Raw genomic sequence first — 27,852 nt, forward strand, 5'->3', positions numbered from 1 at the left:
GGGGCGCCTGGAGCCCGGCCGCGCGCCGCGCCCCTGAACACAGGAGGAGGGAGGGGAGGGAGTGCGGGGTCCCCGCGCCCGGCCCGGCCTGGGAGGAAGCGCGGCTCGGCGAGCCCAGGGACCCGGAGCCGGACTGGGAGCCTCCCCGCGGCACGCAACCCGCCCTGGAATGGGCGCCTGAGGCAGCCCGGCGCCGGCGGCGAAGGACGCGTCCCGCGGGCGGACTGACCGGCGGGCGGACCTGGAGCCGATCCGCCGCGCCGCACCCGCGCCGGTGCCTCCAGCCCGGCGCCCGCTCCTGGCGCCATGGACAAGCTGCCGCCGTCCATGCGCAAGCGGCTCTACAGCCTTCCGCAGCAGGTGGGGGCCAAGGCGTGGATCATGGACGAGGAAGAGGATGCCGAGGAGGAGGGGGCTGGGGGCCGCCAGGACCCCAGCCGCAGGAGCATCCGGCTGCGGCCGCTGCCATCGCCCTCGCCCTCCGCGGCCGCGGGCAGCACGGAGTCCCGGGGCGCGGCCCTTGGAGCAGCGGACGGCGAGGGGCCAGCCCGTGCAGCGGGCAAGTCCAGCACGAACGGCGACTGCAGGCGCTTCCGCGGGAGCCTGGCCTCGCTGGGCAGCCGGGGCGGCCCCGGAGCGGGTGGCGGCAGCAGTCACGGGCACCTGCACGACTCCGCGGAGGAGCGGCGGCTCATTGCTGAGGGCGACGCGTCCCCGGGCGAGGACAGGACGCCCCCAGGCCTGGCCGGCCAGCCAGAGCGCCCCTGCCCCTCGGCGCAGCCTGCAGCTTCTCCGCCGCTGCTCCAGCAGTCGCCGCAGTCGGCCTCTGCCTCCTGCGAGCAGCCCTCGGTGGAAACCGCTATCAAAGTGGAGGGAGGCGCGGCCGCCGGCGACCAGATCCTCCCCGAGGCCGAGGTGCGCCTGGGCCAGGCCGGTTTCATGCAGCGCCAATTCGGGGCCATGCTCCAGCCCGGGGTCAACAAATTCTCCCTGCGGATGTTTGGCAGCCAGAAAGCGGTGGAGCGGGAGCAGGAGAGGGTTAAGTCGGCCGGGTTTTGGATTATCCACCCCTACAGCGACTTCAGGTAAGGGGACCGGTGGGGATCTGTGGGTGCCTTAGCGGTGGCAGCCGGAGTTAACTTCCTTCTTTCCTAGCGTCGAGAGCTCCAAGAGAAGTGGGGCTTTTTCGGCTCTGAGACATCCCCAGACCTCCTTCTACCCCATGCAGAGAACTTTCTCTCGTGCTTCCGGCTGCAGACCTCGGCCTCTTGAAGCCTGGGCGACTTTAGGGGAAGGCTGAAAAGGTATTCTGAGCCTTTCCAGGGCATGCCACCTTCAGCCACACGTCCCGCCTCCTTCTTCTGGGCTACAGAGTCAGAGTGGCTGTCCTAGAGGCGGTTCCAAGCCATTTGGCCTGTAGAGCAGGGCCACGAAGGGAGACAGACCTCTTGGCAGCTGGGCCAGCTCCTTGGGTGCTGACCCCAGCTGTTAATATCTGCCTTCTGGTGCCCTGGGAAGCTGCAGCTCTGGAGGGAGAGCTGGGCCCCTGGAGGACTGAGGTCACTGGGGCCTCATGCCCAGGATGAAAGTCATCTGCACCCACCTTCTGGGCCCACCCCTCATGCCAAATGGCAGGCCAGGAGTAGAGATACCCTGGGTAGCTGGTCTCCAGACTGGCAGGACAGGATGACCTTGCTCACAGTGACTGATGATCACCTGTCCTGTGACCCCAAGTTCATCCAGTGTACCTTCCTCAGCAGCTGCCAGGTCTCTCATGGGTCAGCCATGGGTCCCCAAACAAAACGTGTGACTGTCAGTCAAGGAGAGGGGCCCCCCTCCCCCATCACCTGAGTCAGATGCTGCTGCACAGCAGATACCACTCCAGGCCTGTGGGGGTATCTGTGCAAACAGAGATTGGTGGTTGCCTCTGAAGTTGGGATCAGGGATGCCCCTACCCCAGTCAAGGTGTTGGGTCCCCCAGTGCTCTCCTGGGGTCTGGAAAGAAATGGTCACCCTTTAGAGCTGGGTTTACTTCACTCTTTGTCTCTGGGCCCTGCCCCTGCTGAGCTCTCTTACCTGCCTACATTGCGTGCCTGCCAATATAAATGAGCATTTTGTCATCCCACAGCCCTCTTTGCAAACTCCAGGGAAGCTAGGTTTGTAATGAGAGCAAAGCCATTCCCATCCAATGAGAGAGATTTCTCGTGCTGGGAATGACCAGTCAGGCAACACTGGATGCCTTAAAATAGATGGTGACCCAAGGGCCCTCCCTTTTCCTTCCTTTCTTCCATCCCTTCCTCCTGCACACAGCCATAGTCTTCACATTGTGTGAGCAGATGTGGGACCTTCCATCAGAAACTGTGGTTGGTCTGCAGCACCAGACTACTAAAGTTTGGCCTCCCCTCTGGTCAGTATTGGGCCCTGAGGATCCCAGCATGAGCTAGTGAGGACTAGGTGTCTCCTCGTCCCTCTAAACTCCCTGGTGGTGGCGGCAGCAGATAGGCTGTACCAGCATCAACCATCAGATTGTTGAGGGGCCCTCCCTTCCCTTGCTCAGCTTCCCACCATCTTTGTTGCCTGGAAGCCTATGATCAGGTTTTTCATCACCAACCTGGGTCAGGAAACTGTAAGGGATCAACCCTGGGCACACCTGGCCCCCGTTGACAGTAGGCATTGATTGAGCACCTTATGGGCACTGGACTGTGCCTTCCCAGTCTCCCCTTTCCCTGGGTCGTGAAGAACCAGGACTGGGTAGATTGCATCAATGGGAACCTCCCGCCTTCCGGTCTTCCTCTGCCATCTTGGCATGTCTGTCTGCAGAACCCCCTGCTGCAGAATCTTCCACTAACTGCAGACTGCCTGGGACATGCAGAGGGTGGGGGTTGATGGGGATAGGGAGTGGTGGATGCAGCGGGACTGATAGATGGGCAACGGGGAAAAAGGTGAGACCGGACTTGGAATTTGGGTTTATGCAACAAGCAACAGGGACAGTAGCTGGAAGAACACATCCTCTGCACATTCTGGTAGCCCTCTGGTGCTGGGTCTGGTGCGAGGAAAGAAATCCAAGAAAGGCCATCTGTGTGAGCTTCTGGATTGGCACTGGTCATTCTTCTCCTGTCTCTCGGCCAGAACAGCTGGACTCATTTTCAGAAGGTCCCAGAGGCAAAGACCTGGCTAAGTCTTTGAAGCGTAGAAACCCCATCATTCAACCCGGCCTCACCCACTTCCCCTGACCCAGCACCCCAAGCCTCAGTCCCTCAAGTTTCAGCCACTGGCCTTGGGCTTCTGTATGGAGCCAATCCCACTGCCCAGCCCAGCTTCACAAGAGCTCCTGAAAGCATTACTCGAGCCAGTTGAGGATGTATTCATCATTTTGATGGGCAGGAAGCATTGATCCAGCAGAATTGGCTTAATAAAGAATCACTAGCAAACCATGATAGATTGAGTTTGTGGTTTAGAGTTCAGAGCTTGCTGTCATGGACTGCTTCTGACTTCTATTCCTGGGGGAGGAAGGTTGGTGCCTTTCTAATGGCTGGAGTGGGCTGTGCTCTGAGGGGCCCACATATTGGCCATGTGCAGTGGTAGGCTTTTCCCGGCTGCCTGTGCTTCTCTTCCCCCACCCACCCCGCACGCACCATGCCCTGGCTTCTCCCGTGGTGCCTCCAGGCTCATCTGGCTTGTCTGGCCTCTTCCTCCCTCCCTTCCACTCCCCACCTGCCTTTTAAAACTTGTCCTTAAGTTTTGATAAGGGAAAAGGACACACCCCCTCAGGGTATTGTCCCCAGGCTCCCACCCCAGGATGGTTGGGTTCTGGGGTTCTAGGTGGGTCCTTTTTTTCACAGAAGCCATGTCCTGGAAGCTAGGTTTGGCAGGGGGAACCTAGAACAAATAAAACATAGTATCTGCATGCTCTTGTTTTTTCAAGAGTAGAGAAAAGGACAGGGGGCCCCACATGAAGATGCACCTGGTTTTATTCCCCAAAGCTGGTCAGGCTTTCAAGTGTCAGGCTTTGGTAGGGGGGCAGCAATAGAATGGGGTGTATCAGCCTGGGTGTGTGTATATCTAGGTGTCTGAGCAGGTGTCTGGGGAATGTGTGCTGGACATGGGGCTGGCAGGAAGGGCCCTGTGTGGGGTGTCAGTTCTGGGGCTACTCCTGTGCTTCAAACTCTAGCTTGGCCTTGAGAATGGAGGCAGCAAGCCTGGCTCTTCTCATCCCTCTGCCCACTCCCTCTCCTAGCCTGAGCCTCCTGAAGGTGTGAGGAAGGGAAGGGAAGGGAGGTTCATAAAGGGTCCTTTCCTTGGGGCAGAGATAGCTGGGCTCCAAAATCATGGAAACTGGACCAGTAGCCTGGTAGATCCCAAGGGTGGTCTAAAACTGACTTCCTGGGCTCCTGGTACAGCCATTGCCCACCTCACATCAGCTCCTCAGCTACTGTGGGGTCCTGCTTGGGTTATGAGCCTTCTCTGAGCCTCAGTTTTCACACCTAGGAAAATGGCGATCCTGTTGCCTGTCGCCATGTCAGACACAAATTACACAACTGGCCACCTGCGGAAGCGAGGAACTCCAGCGCACTGTCAGACCAGTGATTCTGTGCTGAACCATACTGCCCCCGCCCACGCTGCTTCCTTTCCTTAGTCCTGGGCAGACCAGATGGCCCCTGTCCAGTGGTTAGAACCACTGGTTCTGAAGCTGTATTGGAGACCTAACTGAGAACCTGCTGGAAACCATAGTCTCTATCCAGAAAGATACATGTACACCCAGACCCTCAGGATGACACTCAGTTTCTGGAATCTGTGGATCCCCTAAGAGGAAGACCGTCTAGGTTGTGAACCCCGCGCTAGGCCATCCCAGAAGAGAGTCCTGCCTGGCCTGGTAGGGCAGGCGCTAGCCTCCTCGAGCTGGCTGTCCTGGGGCATCCTGTGATCTGAGGCTTGGGCCTCCCATTGCCAGCAGGATGGAAATGAAAACAGAAGCAGAGTTAGATGCCTGAAGAAGGAAAGGTGCTCTGCTTGGGGACGCATTTCTGTTCTGTTTCCCCCCCCCCACATCCGTCTCTCTCCCTTTCAGCCATGGGAAGGACTGTTCAGGCAGGTGGTGGGGAGTGGGGAAGGTGGCAGCTTTAGCTGTGGGGCTGGGGGTTTCTAGGCGCCTCCTGGGGTGGGCCGTCCTGGGCACCATGGCCCAGAAATGCATCTTCTGCTGTCTTTGTGGAGAGCCAAGCTGAAATGGGCCGCAGGCGGTGGTGCCGGTGGAGGGGGAAGGGCGCCGTGGTACACAGTGGAATTCCAAGGTGAGCCGCCCTGGGCGGTGCTGTCAGCTGGCTCAGTGAGCAGGAGGATTCTCCAGTGACAAGGACGTGCTCAACCTGATGAGACGGGCTGGTGGAGGGTGTGCTCAGGCTGAGGTCTCTTAGGATACTGATAATGCACAGAAACCCCGTGGGGCCAGGACCCTTGTGTTGCCAGGTGGGAGGCCTGGACTCCAGGTTCCCCCTGTTGCAAAGCTTCAGGTCCTGGTCTGGTTTCTCCATGATTAGGCTGAGCCCTCTCCCCTGTCCGGCCCCATTTGCTCCCTTAGCTGCTGTGAGCCACTGCAGGTGGCCTGCCTCCCACAGTGTTGGGCTGTCTACCTGTCCATCTGCCCTCCTCTCCTGTGCTTTAGGGACCCCAGGTCTTCCGGGATGCCCTCCCAGGTCCCTGCATCCACCATCATCCCTCTCTGCCTCTCTGAGCTCCCCCATGGCATTGGATGGTGCTCTGTGTTTGTTCTAATACAGTGCTTCTCACACTGTCGTGTCATCCAACTCACCTGGGGTCTGGTTAAAATACAGGTTCTGACTCATTAGGTCTGGAGAGGGATCCGAGATTCTGCATATATGATAAGCACCTAGGTGATTCGATGCTGCTGGCGCCCAGCCCAGAACCTGCTTGGAGTACTGAAGTTCAGACCCTGCATTAGTACTGTGCTTAGCCTGGGCTTCCTGACCGAGTTCCCCAAGGACACCATCTTCTCCCCTTGGCCTCTAGTGCCCAGACCGACCAGCAGGGTGAATCCTGTGAGCTGGGCAGAGCAGCCCTCAGCCGCAGAGGTAGGCTACAAACTTGTGGTGTCAGACTGACAGCCTCTTCCCTTCCTGCATGCCTGTGTGGGCCCTGTTAGCTCTGGCCTAGCTGTTGGAGCGGAGTGTGCAAGGGGAGGCCAGGTGGCCAGAAGGCCCTCATTAACCCATCCAGTCCCGTTACCTTGGCAGCCTCTTTCCTATCCCAAGGGCCAGAGGGTGGCCTGGCTGGAGGAGAGGGGCAGCAGGTACGGTCACTGCTGAGCTGCAGTGAGATTTCCCGGAACAGATGTTGTCAGTGAGAGTCCAGAGGTGCCAAGGGAGGACAGCCAGTGTGAGGTGGCTCCGGCTGGCTGGCTGGCTGGCTGGGAGGACAGAGGCGTCCTCAAAAAGCAGCTGTCTTCTCACCTTAAGGTCTGGTTTGTGGGGGTGCATAGATGGTCTGAGTCTTAATGCCACTCTCCTCTGCCCAGACCATGCCTAGCAGCCTCCCCTGTGGGCTGGGCTCACCTCTTACTTTTCTCTGTCCCCTTCCACCCTGGAATGAGGTCTCTCCAGTCTACGTACAGACTATTAGGCTGACACATATCTTAACAGCCTGAATGGCCCTTGTGCTTGCCACATACTGGCTACCATGAGGGGAACTGGCCCAGAGCAGAAGGTCTAGCCCCAGTTCCTGGGGGATTGTCGTAGACCTGAGGAGGCAGCCAGCTCCAGGACACACACCACTTGGCTCAAGGGCTCTCACAAAGCTGCTACTGCCAGTTGCTAATTAATAGGAGGGCCACTGAGGCTGGCCAGGCCACCTTGCTTGGGCCCAGGGGATGTTGGAGAATCCACACTCCCCAGCCAGAGCAGGCCAGGGCATTGCCTTGGCTCCGGAGAAGATGTTCTCTGCCAGCCAGGCTTTACTGAGGAAGCATTGCCAGGGCCTTGGGAATCCATGACCCCGAAGCTCAGGAGGCTGCTTCGAGACACTGTCTATCATCATCAGCAGCTGTCCTGAATGGGGCAGGGGGACAGCGCAGAGAGGTGGTGAGCTGCCCATCACTGCGGGCGCTCAAGATGAGACCGGAGGTTGCTAAGCAGTGATCATCCCATGGACCAACTGCAGTGCCCAGATGTGTCTTGTTTCGCCAGCATAGTGTGTCATAACAAATCTGAGACAATGTTTTAAAATGGAACGATGTAATATAAAAATTCGGTTTTCAGGTTTCTCTTGGAAAATTAGAAACTCTGGCAGCTGTAGCCTTACCTTCCTGCCCCGCAGTTGGGGGCTGGAGTAGACTGGAGGCTGCCCTCTTTAAATTGGCTTCTGCTGTCCAGTTGCCCACAGTCCCTCCCTGTCCCACGCTCAGCACTGTCACTCACGTACTTTTGACGGCCTGGCCCCCGCAGGCTTCTGAGTTTCCAGCCCTAGACTCAAACCAGTGGAGACCGAAGTCAGGTGGATTCACAGATCAGCAATTTATGAACCGTCTACCACGTGCCAGACTGTGCTAATAGTTTTAAATCTAGTATTTCATACACTCTTCATAACACCCAGAAAAATAGGTGCCATTGTCCCCAGTTTATAGATAAGGAAACTTAGGCTTTGATTGGAAAAAAGAAAAAAAATTGCCCCAAATCATGTAGTTATGAAGTACCAGAACTGGAATTTGAACCTGGCCTCTAGGACTCTAAACTCATATTTATGCCTCCTTACTCTTCCTTCCTTTTTTTCTTTGTAAGCTTTAAAAAGTTAAATTATTAAAGTAGATCAAGAAAACCTTCTCCCAAGAATAAGAACATTTACAGGTAGCATTTGACCACACGTTGTCTGTGCGGAAGAAAATGTAACAGGACTCAGAATCCCGGCTCTGGACAGATCTTAACAAGCTCTGACCTAAAGCCTTCATTTTATGAATGGAGAGCCAAGAACTAGAGAGGCCAAGGGACTGGCCCAAGGTCACCAATTAGGCTGTGTCAGAAGAACCCAAGTAGGTTATATAACATCTGGCTGCCACGGCTGGAAAGCCCTGCAGTCTCTCCTGGGACCCCAGCCACGGGGTGCCCCCAGCCAGGGAAGGCTTTTACTTAGTGCTCTTGTCACTGGAGCTTTTTTCTTGTCTCCCCAGCCCTTTGCCTGAAGATTGGCGTGATAGGTATTTTCAGGGTCCCTTCTTAATTTAAGCTTGTCCAGCGAGAAGGGAGTCTTCCCTTATCCGAAGGTGCAGCATCTAGAGGCCGAGACATGCCTGTCCGAAGCCTCCACTCTGGGGCCGTAGTTCCCAGGGGTCCTGGATCAGGGTGCTGCCCACCTGCTCCTCCCCCGGAAGGTTCTGACCGGAGACCTTTGGGATTTTGGAACCACATCCAATGCCATTGACACACCTATTGCTTGATAGGAGTGATTGGGGTTCAAAGGGGAAGAGGTCAGGTAGACAGTGGTATCTGTTCTCCACTGGAGCAATAGGTGGTCACATGGTCTACTTATTACATCCTTCAGAAAAGTGAATAAGTGGAGTCAGTCTGTGGTTTCGGGCTGAGCATGTGAGCAGGGTCTGGGCTCAGTTTCTCTCCAGGGTTGGGGCTCAATGTGAGGCCACCGTCTGGGCCCCAGCGGTGGCCAGGATGAGGGCTCTGTCTATGTTAAGAATCAGGGTTCAGCCCGGGACCAAGATAAGACCTTGGTCTGGGGTCTGGAACTAGAATCCTGGACCCCAGCCTCTGCCCCAAAGCAGTGCACCGGGGCTGGAGTGAACCCTGAGGCACCGGGGCTGGAGGCCGTGTGGGCAGGTCACCCTCCCCGAGCCCTTACCTTTAGGAAGCTCCCCCTTCCTTTAAGCTCCCTGAGCTCCTGCACCAGGGGTGGGGTGTCGAGCTCATCCTCACGGTGCGGGGAGGGGAGCACGTCAGCCTTGTGGTTGCCTTCCAAGGGCCGAATGTAATTGTAGGGCTGTATAAATGGAACTACTCCTTAACAGTCAAGGAGTTGAAATTACATTCAGTCCTTGGAAGGCAACCACGAGGCCGATGTGGCCCCCGGTGAGGATGAGTTTGACAGCCTTGTCCTACACCTCTTAGCACCTGAGCCAGCCGCCTCTGTGAGGTAAAGTATCAATTATAAATAAAGAGCACTGCCGCCACTGCCAGACACCAGAGCCACTGAAGCTCCTGTGTGACCACTCCCACCCGCTCTGCTCTCTCATTGTTGGGGTTAGTGTCCGTCTTGCCAGCCGGACAGCCAGCTCATGGTGCCCGCACAGCAATGCTCGGGGCTGAGCAGAGAGGTGTGCTGGCTCGATACGGGGACACCTTGCACCCCACCACACCCCCCGCTCTGGGCTCCCACAAATTGCAGAGCAAGCAGCGGGACCTCCGTGTCTGCTCACGGAAACTGTGGGGGCCTGATAATTGGCTACTGCTGATTTTGTGTCTGTCTAAGCTTTTACTCATGTAGGTGGATGTGTTATGTCTATGTGAATGAGGCTTTCAGAAATAAATGCATAACACAGGGCTGGGTAATACATTACATCGTCTTCTGGACTTGAGGAGCAGCAAGCCAAGAGGGTGTGCCCTCAGAGACTAGATGTTTCATTTCAAGCCTGTCTTCACCCATTACAGAGGATGGGCGTCACTATCCACCTGGCTAGAGGAGGTAGGATTGAGATCCTCTTCGAGTTGCCAGGTCTGATTTAGAGGAGGGCAGAGAAACCATAGATTAGTATGGGTTGATGGTCAGGGAAGACTTCCTGGAGGAGGCAAATCAGAGCTGGATCTGAAGGGGAGAGAGAACCATTCTGCACAATTGCCGGGCAGCAGGTGTTGGGAAGCTTGAGCTAGGGACTGCCTGGCTGGGGTGGGTCTTGGCAGACACTGAGGGCAGGCTACTGAGAATCTGCCTCTTTGGATCTGTACTCCTTAACTGCTGCTCTTCACTTCTGAGGACTTGACCCCACTACCGCAGGCAGTGCTCTGATGCTGAGTGTGAGTGCTCACATGGGGACCTCCTTGGGCCCCGGCCCTGGCTGCACAACCTCAAGACCCCCTCCTTCTGTTGAACTGGTGCCCAGAAGGCAGGTGTTGCTGCTGCAATAATATCACTGAGCGTGTGGCCTGGAGCCCAGAAGTAATTACCCTGCGGTTCTCGTTGCAGGCTGGAACAGCCCCTGTCAATAATTAACGCGAGTCCCTAACCACTCACCACCAAAGCTATCCACCAGCTTCTCCCACCTACAGTTTGTCAGAGAATATGGGTACTGTGCCCTTCCCCAGGGACAGCAAAGACCCTCAGACCCACAGGTCTTGTCAATGCCATTGGCCTCTTTTAGGAGAAACTTGGTCCAGCAGGAAGGACTGTGCCTCTGGGGCCGGTCTTGCCACTCTGGAGCCCTGGGTCCTCTTGTTATGAGCTTTTCTAGCTGTGACTGCCCAGCCCTCCCACACCAAGTTTGCGCTCCAAACCCTCGTCCTGTTCTGCTGTGTGACCTCCACAAAGCCCTTTGCTCTCTGTGTTCAGGATCAGGGCTCAGTCTGTGGCTGAGAAGAGAGCAAAGCTAATTGGCCAAATAGGTATTGAACCCCTAATCCTGACCCCATTAGTACAAATTGAGCCAGCGGGGGAAGGACAGCTGCCCACAGGCAGAGCTGAGGAGAGTCACTCCTTTCCAGCGACTCAGCTGGGCCCAGCCAGACCTGCTCCTGGAGGAGGTGGGGATTCCTTACCATGGGGCCTCTTTCTGCAGAGGCTCCGCCAGCCCTTGTCCTGAGGAATGGGGCGGGGCCTCCCTGGCATGTTACGTGGCATTGGTGTGCTCAGTTGGGGTCCCCCTCGCTCCCCCATGAGCTCACGGCCCCTGTGGGAGTGGAGGTCAGGCTCTGTTTTCCCTGTTCCCTGGGCAAAGGGCCCCCACCCCCTTCTCTCAGCCACATCTCCTCAGGGCAGGCAGTGTCTCCTTCTGGAAACGCAGACCTGGCCTTGAAGAGTTCAGGTCACCCTGGACAGACTATGGTTGAGAAGCCCTGAGGGGCAAGCCGGCAGAACCGTCAACTTTGGAATTGGCAGGGGTAGGAACTCGGCAGCTGTTCACCCTGTCCCGCCGGCTCTGGGCAGCCATTACCCTGCTGTGTTGCTCCGAAGCGTCTGGGGCCGGATGCGAGGGGGCCCATGTGAATGAGAGGCCCGGTGAGAAGATTCGTCCTGTCCGGCTCTGCGACTGAGCTAACACCTCACCTCCCAGGGCTTTGATTTTCTCATCTGAAAATGGGACCAGGGAGGGGGTTGGGTTTTAGTTTTAGCGAGACCCAAGGCTGAAATGGGCGGCCACAAAGTCATCGGGGAGCTGTATGCAGTCGCAGGTGCCAGGGCCTCCCTTGGTGAGGTCCAGGGAGGGCAGTTTTGGGGAGCACCCAGGTGATTCTGCCTCCATCACCTACGCACCCCCGTCATCGTGAACGGTCTGCAACGCCCCGATGGCACCGCGTTTGCTGCAGCTCTGCAGCGTGGCCCAGAGTCTGGGGGACGCTGGCACCCAAACCCGTTCACAATGGGCCCACCTCCGGGCAGGCAGCCCCCTTTGCTTCCTTGCAGGTTGTTAGTGTCAGCATCTTGAAACTCTGGGGTTGGCAGGGCCCCAGAAAACATGGCCCTTACTCAGCATCCTTGTCAGACCGTTACCTGGAGGGAAAGCAGCAGAGTCCTGGGGGCTCCAGTTCTCAGAGCCCAGGCACCCCCAGGAGACCTCCGTCCCAGCAAGAAGGGGACCGTGTACATGCTCCCAGAGTCAATATGTAGCTGCCTTCAATGGGGCAGCGCCCCCCACAACAATGTCACCATTACCCCCCCCCCCCAGTGCTGCTTGGCCTCAGAAGTTCTGCCCCGAATCCATCTCATCTCCTCCTTCACATGGGCGCAGCTGCCTGCAGGAGCAGGTGAGTTCTCCTACATGGTTTCCCTGAGGTCGCTCTCACGTGCTCCTCCGCAGCACTGTTCTATTTTTGTTCTATTCTCCTGAGTGGGGAGAACCATGTTTGAGCCTTCCTTGTTTCCTATTAGCTGGACAGGAAAGTTCTCCAACTGCCAGTCCCCTCCCTCATTTCCCCCAGATGGTCTTGTCAGTCGGGTGAAGCCCAGAGAGGTGAGGCTGCTAGCCTGAGGGAGCACAGCATCTCGGCAGCTCAGACGTACCAATCTGTAGAGGGCGGACCCCTGCTCTGCGGGTTGGTGTGTCTGTCATGCACAGGCTCGGGGTCTCCAGAGGAGGTCTCAGCTCGTCAGAGAAGCAACGAGCTGCCTGCCCTCTTGGTGTTCCTGTGCCCAGGCCTGCACTCAGCTGTGCCGCTGAGAAGGTGCAGAGACAGTAGTCTGTTCCCCAGGGGACTCTCCCTCTGTAACCTTCTTGGCTCCCCATGTCCTCAGAAGAGTCCGACTGCTCGGTCTGGCATTCAAGATGCTCCTGTCTTTTCTTCAGGCCAGAGTTAGGCTGGGGCCGGGGTGTCAGAATTCCCTCTCTCAGCGAGCTTTGCTGTGGCCTGCTGCCCTTGGCGGGCCTCTTCAGCCTCTGCACTGCAGATGTTCATGGAGTTGGTGTGTCCTTAGAGATCACCTAGCTTCCACCTCTCGTTGTACCAATGGAGAAACCGAGAAAGGGGTTGTGAGAGACAGGGGCTCGTTCAAGAGCACACAGCAAATTAGAGATGGGGTCGGGACGAGAACCCAAGTCTTTTGGGCCCCTCCTCCGCTTTGTAGCATGGACTTCTCCCTGTAACCACACGCTGACCTTCCTGACCTTCCGCACTCGGGCCCCTCCTCTCGGGGTACCGCCAGCAGGGTGCTTCCCCTCTGCTCCTCTGTGTCCACATTGTCAAGCCTGGCTGATTTCTCCGCAGGCCGTCCCCAGCCTCCGGCGCCCCAGAGCCAGACAGGGCCTCCCTCCCCTCCCCTCTGGCTTATGGCCCCCTCTGGCCCAGGTCTTCAGCCCCACTGTGGAGTGGGCCAGTCCATCCTCCAGACCAAGGACTCCTTGAGGTGAAACCAGTTCACACACAGGCCAGGTCACAAGAACAATAATGATAACCGCCAGCATGCACAGAGTATTTACACTGTGTAGCATATTTTAAATATTATCTCACTGAATTCTCCCAGAATCCCATGCGGTGGGATTAATGTGCTTATTTTGTATGAGAAAACAGGCTTAGAGAGGTGAAGTGATTTTTCCAAGGCCGCACGGCTGGGTATTCAAACACTGGGACACTTCACCACAGCACCGTCTGCTGTAGCCTGGCTGCTCCGTGTGGCCCCGGTGGGACCAGCCACCTCAGCATCGCCTGGGAGCCTGTGACCCACCACCTCACACCTAGTGCCTGCGAGTCTGCAGCTCGGTCAGGGCCCTGGTGGTTAGTGTGCTGTGTTGCTGGCAGTTCCCAGAAGGGGAAGGAAAGGCGCCGTCCCTGCAGCCCTCGGAACAGCTCACCTTGTCCTTGGGGATGGCTGAGACTAGCCCTCACCGAGGGACGAGGGGCGGCGGCCTCAGCCGGGGAGGAAGAGGGAAGTGAAAGAGGCAGGCAGGTGTAAAGGGGCATTTTTGTTTGGGTCTCCAGAAACAAATTTTGCCCCTTTAGTAACTGATAATCGTTAAAAAATGAGAAAATAAAGATACATAAAAAATCAAACAGCCCCCTGCAAGGCGGGCACTAGGCAGCCTTGGTCCTGCACCTGCTCTGGAGGCAGCCCGGGCCGTGGCGGCAGCTCTGGGAACCCTGTGACTCTGAGTCAGAGATTTTGAGGTGGGTTAAAAATAGAGCCCCGGTGCCCAGGCGGGGGTGGGAGAAAGAGAGTAATGCGTCTATTGTAGGGGGAGACCCTGGGGTCGGGGAGAGGCAGTAGGAGAAGTGGGACTAGAGCTAGATGGCGGGATGAGGGCCGGGGGTGTATTCCTCTCAGAGGCCAGAGCTGAGGACCCAGTCTGGCCCCCAAAAGTTGTGGGAGGCAGCTTTCTAGTCAGGGTGGCGGGAGGCTAAAGTGCCAGCCCCAGGGGACCAGGCAGGGAGGATCCTGAGTAGCCACCCCGTCGGCCCCAGATAGTCAGCAGCTCCTCCGGGTGGGTGTAGGGAGGGAGGAGGTGGGCAGCAGCTGTGCCTCAGAGAATGGGAAATAGGAGACTGGACAGGTAGGGGGTGGGGGTGGTCCATGCTTTTAAACACATTTTTTAAAGATTTTATTTCTTGATTTGTAGAGCGAGGGGAAGGGAGGCAGAAAGAAAGGGAGAGAAACATCCGTGTGTGGTTGCCTCTCGTGCGCCCCCTACTGGGAACTTGTCCTGCAACCCGGGCATGTGCCCTGACTGAGAATTGAACCCCAGACATTTTGGTTCTCAGGCCAGTGCACAATCCCCTGAGCCGTACCAGCCAGGGCCTTTTAAACAACTTTTATGTTTTGTGGGAGGGGAGGGGAGGTAAGTGCCCCGTGTGTGTGGGTCCTCACGTGTGTCATGGGCAGCCATGTGGTCTCCGTGGCCTGTCACACCTGCCCTTCTCCGTCGCTGACCTGCCAAAGTCATGCTGCCCCTGACCTTCCGTCCTGACCCTACCTCCGCCTGTCTGCACGGCCACTCGGGGCTTTCCCCAGGACACGGGGTTCTCCCCGACACGCATCAGGGGCTCTTCACAGCCTGGGGCCCTGGTCCTCGGTTAAAGGCGGATTTATTTTTCTAATTATATAGGTAACATTTTCCCATTTTTCAGGACATACAGCATGTAGAGATTACAGAAAGGCACGACGGAGAAAACACAAATCACCCACAATCCCACCACTTAGCAATAATCAGTGTTAACATGTTAGCATCTTCTTTATTTTTGATTTTGGGAGTCTCTTTTTCCCCCCCTCGCAACAGTCTTTCATGCACCCATCCATTGACAATTTTACTGGGCCCCACCCCTGGGCCCGGCAGTGTGTTCACACCTCAGACAAGGAAGGGAAATTACTTTTGCTTTTGTAGAGAGAGAGCACACACAGCAAGGGCTGGGGAAGGGAGGCTCGTGCTAGGTCTGCAAGGCGGAGCAACAGGAGAGATTCCAGGAGGAAGGCCAGACTGCCGCCTTCCTTGCCCTTCAGCGCTCCCCCAACCCAGTCTCTGTGCTGGGCCTATTTGGGAGAAGGTAGAACCCTTAGGACCCCTACCAAGGGGCGTGCTGTGTTCTGCTGCCCCGGCCTGTGGTGCCCAAGCTGGAAACACAGTCATGGCCTTGGCTGAAATCTTCGGCTGCAGTCCTGCCTCACCAGCCCCTCTCATCCCACTCTGTCAGACCCCCTAAGTCCTGTGCTTCTCCCCGCCCGTCCCCTGTTCATCTGCCTTCTCCCCCTGCCAGCACCTTTCCTTTCACTCGGGGACTTCTCCACCTTCATCTGCATCACCAGGCGGGGGCCATCTGCTGATAGGTCTTCCTGGGAACCTCTGACCTTGGGAGTGTGGACAGGATAAGTTCCCCCGGCCACTGGAAGCCCGTAAAAGCCTTGTGGGAAGGAGTCCGGATCTCAGAGGGCTGCCCGCTTCGTGTAGCTACTGCTAGGGGCCCTGCCACTCAACCTGTGCCTGCGAGACATTCATCATTCATTTGCCTGTTCTCGTATTTCTACCCATTAACATATTTATTAGGACTGGCCATGTAAAAGGCACTGTGCCAACTTCAGGAAGCCAAGTGACCACAAGACAGACCATGAGAGACAGTTTCATCACAGGGTCGTAAATACTGTGCTAGGGCAGCACACACCAGGGACACCTAACCAGGTCTCCTGGGGCACAAAGGTGGCTTCCCAGGAGAAGTGATGCCTCCGCTGAACCAGGGGGTAGGGGGCAGGGAGGGAGGAGAGTTGAAGTAGTTGACCGTGTGTAGGAGAGCCCAGAGGCCAAAGAGCATGGTGTGTTTGGGGCACCAAAAGTTGCCGAGCATGTGTGCAGCAGAGCATTTCAGGGAAGGGATGGTGAGAATCAAGGCAGGAGAAATCAAGACAGTGGATTGGAGAGAAGATGTGGACCCCACCCCAGACCCTAAGGTACGTGGGGTCCTGAGAGGTCCAGGAGCCCAGTTAGGAAGCTGCAGGCGGCCGGTTGAGGAGACTCACTGGATCCCACTTGACCGAGTGCTGGTAGGTGAGGAAGATGCTGGGTTGAGCATGACTGTCAGGTTGGACGGCTGGTGGTACCACATGCTGGGAGCAGAAGAGTTTGTGGGGGAAGCTGTTGAGTTCTATCTTGAGATGTGGAGAGTAAGGCTCCCTGGTGGAAATGGGTAGTGAGCAAGAGGACACATCAGCTGGAGCTCGAGAGAGAGGTCTGGTTTGAAAGCCAGCAGAATAATGAAGCTGTGGGAGTTGGTGAGGTCACCCAAGGAGGGTGTAAGAGGGAGAAGAGGCGAGGGCCCAAAGGAGCAAAAACATTTAAAGGTCACACAGGGGAGGGGGAGGCCATCCTAGGGAAGGGGGCAGAGAGGCAGAGAGCAGAGAAAAGCCAGCAGGATGAGGCATCCTGGCAGAATGGCACCCAGTGCAAGACGGAGGAAGTGCCCACTGGGCTTTGCAGCAGGGCATGCACCGAGATGCTGCTGAGAGGAGCATTGGGACGGAAAGGAAGGGACACAGTGGGGACAGTGACACTTCTTCTAGGGAGCTTGGTTCCGAGGGGAGAAGAGACATGGCCGTAGGGGTCAGGGAGCGATTATATTTTGAGTGTAGAGAGCTAAAAGAAAAAGCTGAGCGGAAAGGATCAGTAGAGAGGGAGATTGAAGGTATAGATGAAAGAGCAGGTGACCTGTAGGTTAAGGTCCCTGGGGAGAAAATGGTGTCGATGGCAGGTGCATAGGTCACTGATTCCCTGGACTGAAGGAGGGGAAGAGGGAGGGACGAGCGAGGTAGGAGTCTGGTGGCAAGAGGAGGAAAGACACCCTGTGGCTCCTCTTTTCTCTGTGAAGTAGAAGGTGGTGAGTGAGGGGACGAGTGGTCTCCAGGCTTTGAGGAGAGAGGATGTGATTCAGAATAACTGCCACAGGAGAATAGGAAGGAAAGCTGACTAGGTTTTCCTGGGAGAGTGGGTTGGCGGAGGTGGAGGCTCAGCCCAGTATGGAAACTGGTGGGGAGATGGAGGCACAGGAGCCAAAACACTGGAGTGTTCAGTAGGCCTGGTCTGAAGTTGTGGGTTTTCCTGCGCGGCACCCGTGTGAACATGAAAAGGGCTGACGGTGGTCCTGCTCCAACACTGCGATCTTGTGAAGAGGGTGCTAGAAGGGTTGGGAAGAGAGGTAGATGAGGTGGTCCATTATGTCTGGTGGGGTTGGGGAGAGGCAGGTTGACACTCTCCTTCATTCTCATTGTCTCCCTGGTGGCCTTAGGTGGTTCCTGGGGCGGCGGGGGAGGGGGAGGAGGCAGGGTTCTGGACCATCAAGGCATAGATCTGAAGTGGAGGAACGATCTTCCAGCTCCCATATTTTTGTCCCACATGGAGACTGCTGGAGCCTCAGGTTCTATAGTTTTGCAGGGGGGGGGGGCAGCACTGGAAGGAGAGTTAGGTGGTATCTGAGGAAAGGGGCAGGATGTGGTGACACACAGCGCAGTCAGGCAGACTTCCTGGAGGAGGAGGAAGCTGATCAGGGCCCTGGGTGAGGGAAGTGATCTGGAAAGATGAGAGCTCAGGACTGGAATGGTTCTCAGGAGGAACTAGGATGGAGGTAGGGCCAGGTGCCTAGTGTCCAGTCGGCTACTGTGAGGGAAGCAGCGGGGAGAAGAGGGAAGGGGGTCAGGGGTGCCAGACCAAGGAGCTCGAACTTTCCCTGTAGTTGTTGGGGGTCCACCAAAAGGAATCAAGCAGGGGTGACGTGATCATACTGTTGTTTGGAAAGCTAACCCAGAGAGGCTGTAAGCTGGAGGAGAGGGGAGGCTGTATCCAGGTAGGCAGCAGAAGGCAAGGTTTGGGTGAGGAGCAGTGAGGGACCGATGCGGGGCAGGGCAGCAGCGGGCAGGTCCAGGAGCCATCACAGAAGACACCAGACAAGGCTGGGTCACAGCTCAGGGGTGGGGTTGGGGCCTTCGGCAGTGGCTGGGTGGAAAGAGAAATAGATTCGAGAGTTGGATTTGAGAGTTGGAGGATGGATCTGAGAGTTGGAGCCCAGGTGGTTAAAATGTTCTGCCATTCAGCTTTGGGGAGGAAGAGGCAGAGTTCAACCTCGGACTTGGGTCCCCAGGTGCCAGGTGGGAATGGCCCTCCGGTGCAAGGAGTGATGTGTACAGAGGAACCGTCTGCATAGAGAGGAAGGGGGTGAGAGGTAGAACCCTGGGTGTCCCACTCACCTGGGAGGAAGCGGGAACCCTGACCTGCCGTCAGCACTGCAGGGACACAGGTGCGTCTGGGGCGAGGCCCCAGAGCCTGCAGGAACCTAGGAGATCCGAAGCCAGAGCCCAGGCTGGGAGGAGGCCTGATTGGCGCGAGCTTGGAGAGGTCCAGAAGGGGAAGCACTTCAGACAAGTCTTTAATGGACAAAAAAAGACATTCTCTTTCTTCAGCCGACAGAATTCCCAGCGGATATCATTTGTGTTAAAATGTGTACAAGTGGGTATGCAAGAAAATATGCTCTCACGTGTGTGTGAGAGCAAGAACAAAAATGTATTCCTGGGTGTGTTTGTTCATATTGCTTTCAACTGTTCGCATGGAAAGTAATACAATAATTAATAGATAATAATACAAGAATAAACTCTGTATTTTGCAGCCTCACAACAGTAAACCTATTTTTGCACCCCCCATATGTGTGTGCACACAGTTGTGTGGACTTGGGTGTGTGCGTATGTGCATGCACGTGTGTGTGAGCTTATGTGCTTGAAGGCAAGCATGGGCGTGTGCGGACAAAAGGAGGCCAGAGGAGGTCGTCCCTGTTGTTCCAGGACCTCCACTTCCGCCCCCACCCAGGGCAGCCTCCAGGGAAGGAGAGTCTCCGAATTCAGAGTCAGGAGCCTCTTCTGTTCCCTCCGCTGTGCGGAGGTCGTGCCCTTCCTCTGAGATTAAACCATGAAGGGTTTCAGGTGTCGGTGTAAAAGAGCTGTAGGGGTTTTTGCTGCCCCTCATTCCTTCTGCACACGGGACCTGCTTCCCCAAAGCCGGCCTGTGGGCTGCATCCTGCTGCCTGGATGGACCTGTTGGTCCAGGTAGAAAGGAAGATCCGGAACTGAGGCAGAGTGGGCCTGGGGCCCTGGGACTAACCTGGGGCAGAGCCTCCGGAGTCCAGTTGGTGTCTTCCTGACCAGGACTTCCTGTCTTCTTAGAGAACACTGCTCTGGGAGAGGGTCATCCGGCTTTGGGGAGACCAAGGGCTTTAATCCAGACATGTGCTACCCAGCACGTCCGAGTATGTCTGTCCATTGATTCCCTGCCGGAGCCTGACACCCACCACCATGGATACATACCCAGGACTGTGGGATTTATCCATAAGTGGTTTGGGGGCAGTGTGGTGTTAGGGGAGCATGGGCATTCAGCGTGAGGCTTTGAAAATATTACTGTTCCCTCTTTGTGGACATTAGTTTTCCTTTCTGTGGGATGGATACAGCTGTGCCCACTGATTGCTGATGATGGGGTCTTTTAACAGACTCTACTGTGCTGTCTCCCCCACTGTGGGAAGTACCTCATAAAACTCTGGCATCAGGAGAATGTATCTTCTTTTTTTTTTTAACTTTTTTCAATTTATTTATTTTAATTGTCGTTCAGAAATACCAGTCAGAGCACCCCCCTTCCCTTCCCCTCTAAAGATAAATAAATAAAATCTTAAAAAAAAAAAAAGAAAATGTATCTTCTTGAAACTTCTTTGCAAGCCTCTCTTTTGGCTCTAGGGCAGGGGCTGCGCCTACTTTGGGAGGCCGCCTCCCCAGGAGAATGCGAGGATGTGAGAGAGGCTTGTCCACATTTCTGAATCCCACCGAGGTGCCTGAAATCCCAAGAGATGAGACTCTGAAGTCCCACAGACTTCTCTGAATCTTGGGTCTGCTCCTCACTAGCTGTGTTGTCCTGGGAGATGCCTGCTTCTCTCTGAACTTCAGTGTCACCATCTGTAAAGTACAGATAATAGCAGCCACCATAGTGCTGGTCCGAGGGCTCAATGAAGTAATGCATGAAAAAGCACAACGTTGAAGTAAAGGCTTTCCTGTCACCAAGGAGTCCCCACTGAAAATCCCCAGAGACGTTAACGTATCACTTGAGATGCCTCTGCTCCTAAGATTGGGGAAGAAGAGGGCCAGGGAGCTGACGAAGTCAGTAGGGAGGCTGTTGGCAACTTCCCCTGGCACAGCAGGGCTGCCAGGCACCGGGAGCTGTCCGTGGTTCTGAATACCATTTGCCCTCCCTAGGTTCTGCTTTCAGAGATCTGTGCAAACTCCTGGCAAAGAGTAGGGAAGGGTAGTCTTCGAGGCCAAGGGCAGCTCCCAAAGCCCAGCATCTTACCTCCTGCAGAAGCACTTTCTGGCCTCACCCTTCAGAGCCACCAGGAGCTCACCTTTTCAGATGCCTGGGCTTGTTCTCTGGGCTGGTTTCTTACAGCATTGCCCAACTTGCCTTGTCCTCTGACTAGATCATGAGCTCCCTGAGATCAGGGCATCTGTGGCTGAGGTACATTGGTTCTGTCGTCTGATTGCTCAGGGGATTGTTGTAATGACTGACTTCCACTGCTGACTCTCACAGGACCATTAGGAGTTCTCTTCTACCCTCAGCCCCAGTAAGTGCTTTGCTTTGGCTTTTACCTGGACGATTAAATAGTCCACCTCCCTCACCTCTTTTCTGAGAATTTGTTGACTTTTGAAGTACTTATTTAGTCATTGAATAATATAGCTAGGTCTAGGTCAGAATATTTTACAAATATTACTTCTTGTAATGATTCTGCTAGTAAGGTACTGCTATTATTCTCATTCAGCAGATGAAGAAAATGATGCATCGAGAGATGAAGTAGATGATGGGACCAGAAATCAGACCCAAGCTGGCTATCTCTGAGAGCCTGCACTTCTTTTCTTTCCACCGTATTATGTTGCCCTTTGAGTAGCTCTGAGGGGCTCCAGCGTAGTGGTTTGTGGGGAGGAGTACTTCAGTATTCCGACCCCGGCCCAGACCAGGCACCAGAAATATTCCTTAGCATCTGGAAACTCATGATTGAAACAATTAGTCAGAATGCAAGGAAATGGGTGTTTTTGCTTCATGTAATTTGGTTTTATGAAGACCACTAAATGCAAACATTTTTATGTTAATTACTGTCTCAGATTTGGTCTGTAATTGAGAGAACTAGAGCTGGGAGAGTGTAGAAACTCGCTGGAGTGGCAGGCCTGCCCCAGTCAGCATTCGCAGCTGCTGTGTCCGCTCTGTTAATTTTAGAAACTCCTCCAGCCTCGGTGTATTATTAGCTTTATGTACAGAGGACCACAGGATCCTCAGTGGCCTCTCTGGGCCACAGTATTTTTTGTTTTGCTTTATTTTTCCCGAGAGATTAAATGAAAAGGAGTGGTGTCCATGTGTATACAGGGGTGTTTGCGCACTGTGTGTGAATGGGGTACCTGTGTGTGGTTTTTAATACGTGTCTGCAGCTGTCTTTGAATGATGTGCCTGAGGCTGGGCAGAGAGTGTGCATAGCTTAAAGAACACCTCTTAGGTGCTGAAGCCATTTGCCTGGGGGCCTGGGGGCCCGGAGTCCTGAGCAGGACGTGCTGCGTTCTGTGTACTAGTGTGAGACGGGGGTAGGGTCTCAGGCCGTAGGTTTGGTCCCCTCGGACGGCACGAGCAGGTCGTGGCTGGAGACGGGCTGGCGGATTGTGGGGCAGGGAAGGGAGCTGAATTTGACCTCTCAGCACCAGCCTTGGAATGTGAAGCGTTAGCCTAGTGAGTCTCTGACTTGAGCTCCTATCTTGAGACCCTGAAGGGCGAGGCCTTCCTGGGAGGCGGCCTTCCCTGAGCTGTGTCGTGGAGGGAGCCGGCTCACCCACCATCGGCGGAGCAGGCCCTGCCCTCTCCTTGACTCATAACACCATTTCGAATCTGGCAAAGGAAGCGGTTTGCTGTGAAGTAGTTATTTTTCAAACTGAAGGTTGTGGTGGGATCCTCTGAAGACTCGGGGGAAGACAGTCTTCTTGTCTCTCCCTTCCTCCTGGCTTCCCTGCAATAGAGAAGTAAAGGTGGCTGCAAGGTGATTTCTCTTGGAAGAAGACACGCTTATTTCTTTATTAATTAATAAAGATTAATATCTTTACCTGTCATTGTGTAACTGTCTAAATTAATAACAGAGGAAAACAGCTCTGCAGTTTGGTCTCAAGGGCAGTCCTGGGGTGGCTGGTACTTGTGCTGGGTGCTGGGAATGGCTGGTCACACCTTCTAGACAGGTCCGTGCCTGTCTGCACACTCCAGAGGGGCCCCTTCCAAGCCCAGGGGGAGACCCGAGGGTTGGCTCTTAACTGTTCTCATTGCTTAACCTCTCTGAAGCTTCACCTCCCTCCCTCAGAAAGCACTTACTGTTGCTCTGAGGGCTTAGGAGAACTGCTGCCGGAAGCTCCATCTGGTCTCACTCCATTTTATTGAGTGGCACCTCATTGGTACTTGAAATCTCCCCATTAACACGTCCTGCTTTTGAAGACATCACTCTGCCACCCCAACACCTAGTTAGAATGAAATCCTCTGATGGCCAGGCATGTTCACTGTTGGGTATAGGCTGAAGGGTGCCAGATCATAATTCTAGGACTCAGCGTTGAGGCTTCACCCCCTCATTGCATAGTGGGGAAACTGAGGCCCAGAGCAGGTAGGGCACCTGCCTGTATCACATAGTGTCAGTGACAGCTGGGATTGAAGCCTGGCACCCCCGCCTGCTGTGTGTCTGGACCTCCCCTGCTTTCTGGTCACAATCTGTAGCATGTCTGCCTCTGTCAGCCTGTCTCAGACTGCAGCTGGCCCTCAGGGAGGATGCAGCAGCCTCTGGCCTGAGCCTGGGGTGGTTCTGGGTGAACTGCTTCTGCCACTCAAAGAGCCCTGCACTTCTCTCTGGATACAGTTATTTGCTTTGCTTTTTAGCCTGACTGTCACTGGTGTATGGGCACGCGGGTGGGAGGTCTGTTGTCTGGGAGCTCATGGAGGGGCAGGCAGAGGGCCCCTTAGTGAAGGAAGAGCCTCTTCCCCTGCCATTGTCCACATCTTGCCCTGGTTCCCATGGGCCCACCTCCCACAGTGTTGCAGAACCTTCTAGGGCCTCTCTTTCCCACACTTGCTCTCCCTCAGAGTGTCCCTCTCAGTCTGTGACTTTCTCTCTCTCTCTCTCTCTTTCTCTCTGTCCTCCCGGCAACTGACCCCTTTGTCTCTGGCCAGATTCTACTGGGACCTGACCATGCTGCTGCTGATGGTGGGGAACCTGATCATCATCCCTGTGGGCATCACCTTCTTCAAGGACGAGAACACCACACCCTGGATTGTCTTCAATGTGGTGTCAGACACGTTCTTCCTCATCGACTTGGTCCTCAACTTCCGCACAGGGATTGTGGTGGAAGACAACACAGAGATCATCCTGGACCCGCAGCGGATTAAGATGAAGTACCTCAAAAGCTGGTTTGTGGTGGATTTCATCTCCTCCATCCCCGTGGACTACATCTTCCTCATCGTGGAGACCCGCATTGACTCGGAGGTCTACAAGACAGCTCGGGCCCTGCGCATCGTCCGCTTCACCAAGATCCTCAGCCTCCTGCGCCTCCTGCGTCTCTCCCGCCTCATTCGCTACATTCACCAGTGGGAGGAAGTGAGTGCTCAGAGCCAAATCTCTTGGGGGAAGGGGGTCTTCCCCCAGGGGAAGCGAAGGGTCAGCAGGTAATATCAGATAGTTGGGTGTCAGCTGTCAGATTATAGCAGCCATACCTGCGCCAACAAGACAAAGATTAGCAATTTCTTGAATATCGTGTGCTAGAAAGAGGACAAATTACTTTGTGGGCAGTGTCCCATTTAGGTCTCTAATATCCATAGAGGATACTGTGTAGGTGCATGCAGGTACCATTTTTCTTTTTTACATGAGGAGACTGAGACAGAAAGATTAAGGGATTTATTAAGGTCACAGAATCAGTCATTGGCGAACCTAGATTCCAGAGCCTGCACCAATAACCACTGTACTATATTGTAGAGGTTGCAAACTCATAATCCCGTAGGGGCCAGGCAGGGAAGGTGGACGATGAAAGGGACCATTTGGAAGGCAGTAGAGGGTGTGGTGGACTGGGGAAAACTAGAAGGCAGTCTTGGCAGTCTCTACTCAGCTCCAGCCACTTGTCACCAAGTGAGAATGCACCCAGGGTTGCTCAATCTACAGATTTATTGCAAGAAGCAGAAATGTGGATTTTTGTGTAGATTTTGTTGGCAGCTGTCTTAGGTTGGGTTCTTCTGTAGCAGACCCTGAGATGAGGATTTGCATGGAAGTGATTTTTTTTAGGGGCAGGTGTTTTCAGGAACATCAGTGAGAGATTGGGGAAGAGAGACACGGGGAAAGGAAGGAAGCTGAGCCAGGGTGGGTGCCAACCAGTCCCATGGAGGACGACTCGGGCCCCGTGCCATGAGGAGCTCTGGGGATAGTGTACAGAGTGCCTCAGAGCTGCCCCAGTCAGGGCAAAGGAGTTAGAAATTTTATAACCTTTACCTGCCAGCCATCGGTTCAGGGGCCTCCCCGCCTTTGGGGCTGACCAGCGCACTGCTTTCCAGTAGTGTGGTTCTGGGAGTGAAAGCACCAGGAACCTGACTGTGTGTGCACGAACTGTAAAGGGGTCCTAGGGGCTGCAGAAGGTGAACAATCAGTTTTTAAAAAAAGAGTGAGCCAACACCGTTCTGAACAAAACTTACTCATCCATGAGCAGAATGCAGTAGTCTGGGGGACTGAGGGGAAGAGAAGGGAGGACTACCAGCTGGGGTTTGAAAACAGCAGGTGGGTGGAAAGCAGTTGACAGCTATGGTCGGGGAGGGTTAGGGGTGGAGGGATTGAGCAAAAATATAAAAGGACTCACGGACACAGACGTGGAGAGCAGTCTGGTGATTGCTGGGGGGCAGGGAGAGGTATAAGGGGACTAAGTGGTAATGGAAATAAATACAATAAAGATTATTATTTTTTAAAGATGATGGTGGGTGACCTTGCCATGCACTTGGGTCTGTGTCTGCCACCGCCCAAGTTACATCTCTGCAGGAGTGCAGGCGAGCCAGCCTGGAGGCATGGGGGTGGGGGAGGAGGCAAGGTGCTCTGAGAGACCCGCCACCTGAGGCCAGAAGCTCCCGCAGCCCTGCCTCTCCGCCGCAGCTCCCTGCTGCAGTGCCACTCTCCTGGTCTCTAGGGTCTCTGCTTGGCTGGGCGGACGTTCCCAGGCTCAGGATGCGAAGCCACTGCCCCAGCCGGCAGCAGTCAGGCGACAGCACCGGTGCTGATAGTTGGGGCGCCTGATAGTTGGGGCGCTGGCAGATCCGGGTCAGAGGCGTCGTGAGCATGTGTGCTGCTGAAGCGCCTGTGTTAGCCCAGCAGAATCACTCCCTGGCAGAAATTCTCTTTTGCTTCAAAAATTTGCCTTCTTTCTGCTGACAGAGGATGGGCAATGATTTACCCCAAGGTCATCAGCAGGCACCTGGCAGAGCCAAACCCGCTTAGTACTCTTGGTTCCGGTTCCCAGCGGCGTGGCCGCGTCTGCCTGGTGCAGTGCAATGCCCGAGAGCTTTGGAGCTAGAACCACACACCAGAGACTCTGCTGGCTCCACACTGCCTAGCTGTGTGACCTTGGTGCCATCTTGCCTCCCTGCGCCTCAGTCTCTTATCTGCAAAGTGGGTGTGAGTAGTATTTTCCTCGTTGGATTGTTGCAAGGATTAAATGAGATGTTTGTAAAACCCTCCGTGTGAAGCCTGGTACAAAGAACCATTTAATAAAGGCCGTCCCCTCCCACTTGTCTTAGTAACCCCTATACTTCTACCAGACATTTCCTTTTTTCAAAGACTTTTTACCCGTGATTTCACTGGTTCCTCACTCCTAGCTGGCAAGGCGAACAGGGCAGTGTTCATTACCCCGTTTGTCGGGTAAGGAACTGAGGACCAGAGGGCCAGCTGCCCCGAGGGCAGGGTTGCTGATCCAGGCCCTCTGACCCAGGTTCCGTGTGTCCCCTTCTGTGTCAGGCGGCCTGAAGGGAGATGACTTTGATTCTGCTCTTGTCCCCTTGTTTCGAGACAGCTGTCCGTGGGGACCGGACCGTGGGCAGTGGAGCACGCTGAGGGGTGTGACAGCTGGGTCCGCGGTCCCTGGAGGACGTCTAGGTACAGAGCGAGCTTGGCGTGTGGGTCTGAGCTCAGGGCCGAGCAGGGCCTGTGGCTCTGTGGTGCTGGGTGGCAGGGGCCACTCTGAATGTCTGCATGGAAGGACAGAGGGGAGTTTCCCGGATGACCCGACAGGCTTGTCTCTTGGTTTCTGTCCCAAGTGGAAATGTAGGGCCATGTAGGCTCACTCAGTCCCAGAGAAACTGCAACCTTCTGTTTGTCTTGGACCCACTGCTGGACCGTTACTGAAAGCCGACAAGTGACAGCTCTTTCCTTCTCTGGCCTCAGTTCATGTCCCCAGGCCCCAGGCCCTGCTGACCAGGCCGCGTGGGCCCCAGAACAGGAACTAAAGGCTTCTTTCCCTGTTCTCACAGGGTAGCCCAGCCCAGGGCTCCTGTCCCACTGCCCCTGGACTTGCCCTAGGGCAGTCAGCCCCAGAAGGCCTCAGAGTAGGGCTCTAACCTGGTCCTCACTACCCAATCTCTTGGGCAGGAAGGGGGATCCCAGGAGCCAGATGGATGGCTCCCTGCCCCTCCACATACACCCTTATCTTGCCTACCAGCTGGGGAGGAAATAGCTTTGCATAGTTTCTGCCGGGCACACTGCCCAGCCAAGGGCTCTCACTAGACCCCTGGGATTAGTTTGGGGCTTCCCTGCTGGCCCCAGGAACCCTGTTTCCAATTTCTAATGGCCTGCTCCAGCCCTGGGGTTTCTCTCAGTCTCAGCTTGGCTGGAGGCAGCAGCAGGGAGACCCTCTGAGGCTCCAGGTCCGCATGAGACCCGGGGAGGGAGGTATTTGGTAGAGAAAACCTTGCCCTATCTCTTCCCCTACCTCCCTGTATGAATCTCTTTCCTTCTTTGGGCCTCAGTTTCCCCGACCATCAGGCATGCTCTAGTGTTCTCAGAGGCTGACGCTTCGTTCCTACTCCAGCCTCCCTTGGGAAGGATCGCCTTAGCTGAGCCTGAGGACATCACCATGGCCTGGGTTGGGGCTGGGGAGCCAGCCCTCTATGGAGAGGGAAAAGCTTGCCTGAAGCCTGCTGATGAAGCTTGCTCAGCAGATGAGAGACTGCTGACCCCAGGCTTTAGCTGCCCGCCCTCGCCCAGCCCAGCCCCCCGGTTAGAGGGTTCCCAAGCCTCAGCGGTAGGTGTCAGGAGTCAGGGCAGGTGGAAGGTCTCAGCAGGTGTAGGCTGCCATCTTAAAAGTGCCAGTGTTTGCTTCCGTCCTGGGTGATTTAGGTCAGCATCCTCCCTCCCAGCCAAGCCTCTTCCCTCCCTCTGAGGTGCGAGCTTGTTACAGGCACCTAGGCTATTATTAGAAACCCCAGTCGCCCCCCCCTTTGTATGTTCACCTGGGTTTGGAAGGGCCCAGAACCCCAGTGACCCGTCCCAGAAGCCTCTTCATTCCTTTGACTGTAGTGAGGGGAGGAGGGCTGGAGGCAGGAGGCCAGGCCCAGGTGGCCATGGGGTCCCTAATGAGCCCCCTCCCCGTGTGGGCCTT

General features: G+C 55.4%; 1 protein-coding gene across 1 annotated transcript in view; it reads left to right on the forward strand.

Moving 5' to 3' along the window:
* Nucleotides 1-306: 306 nt before the first annotated feature.
* HCN4 (hyperpolarization activated cyclic nucleotide gated potassium channel 4) overlaps nucleotides 307-27,852 on the forward strand; it is a 40,020-nt gene continuing 12,474 nt past the window's right edge. The window contains exons 1-2 of the mRNA XM_037134554.2: nucleotides 307-1,085; nucleotides 23,402-23,825. Coding sequence (XP_036990449.1) covers nucleotides 307-1,085; nucleotides 23,402-23,825 — 1,203 coding nt within the window. The remainder of the gene's footprint in view (nucleotides 1,086-23,401; nucleotides 23,826-27,852) is intronic.

The sequence above is a fragment of the Artibeus jamaicensis genome, unplaced genomic scaffold (genome assembly GCF_021234435.1).
Source record: "Artibeus jamaicensis isolate MK-2021 breed Jamaican fruit bat unplaced genomic scaffold, CSHL_Jam_final scaffold_286, whole genome shotgun sequence".
NCBI lineage: Eukaryota > Metazoa > Chordata > Mammalia > Chiroptera > Phyllostomidae > Artibeus > Artibeus jamaicensis.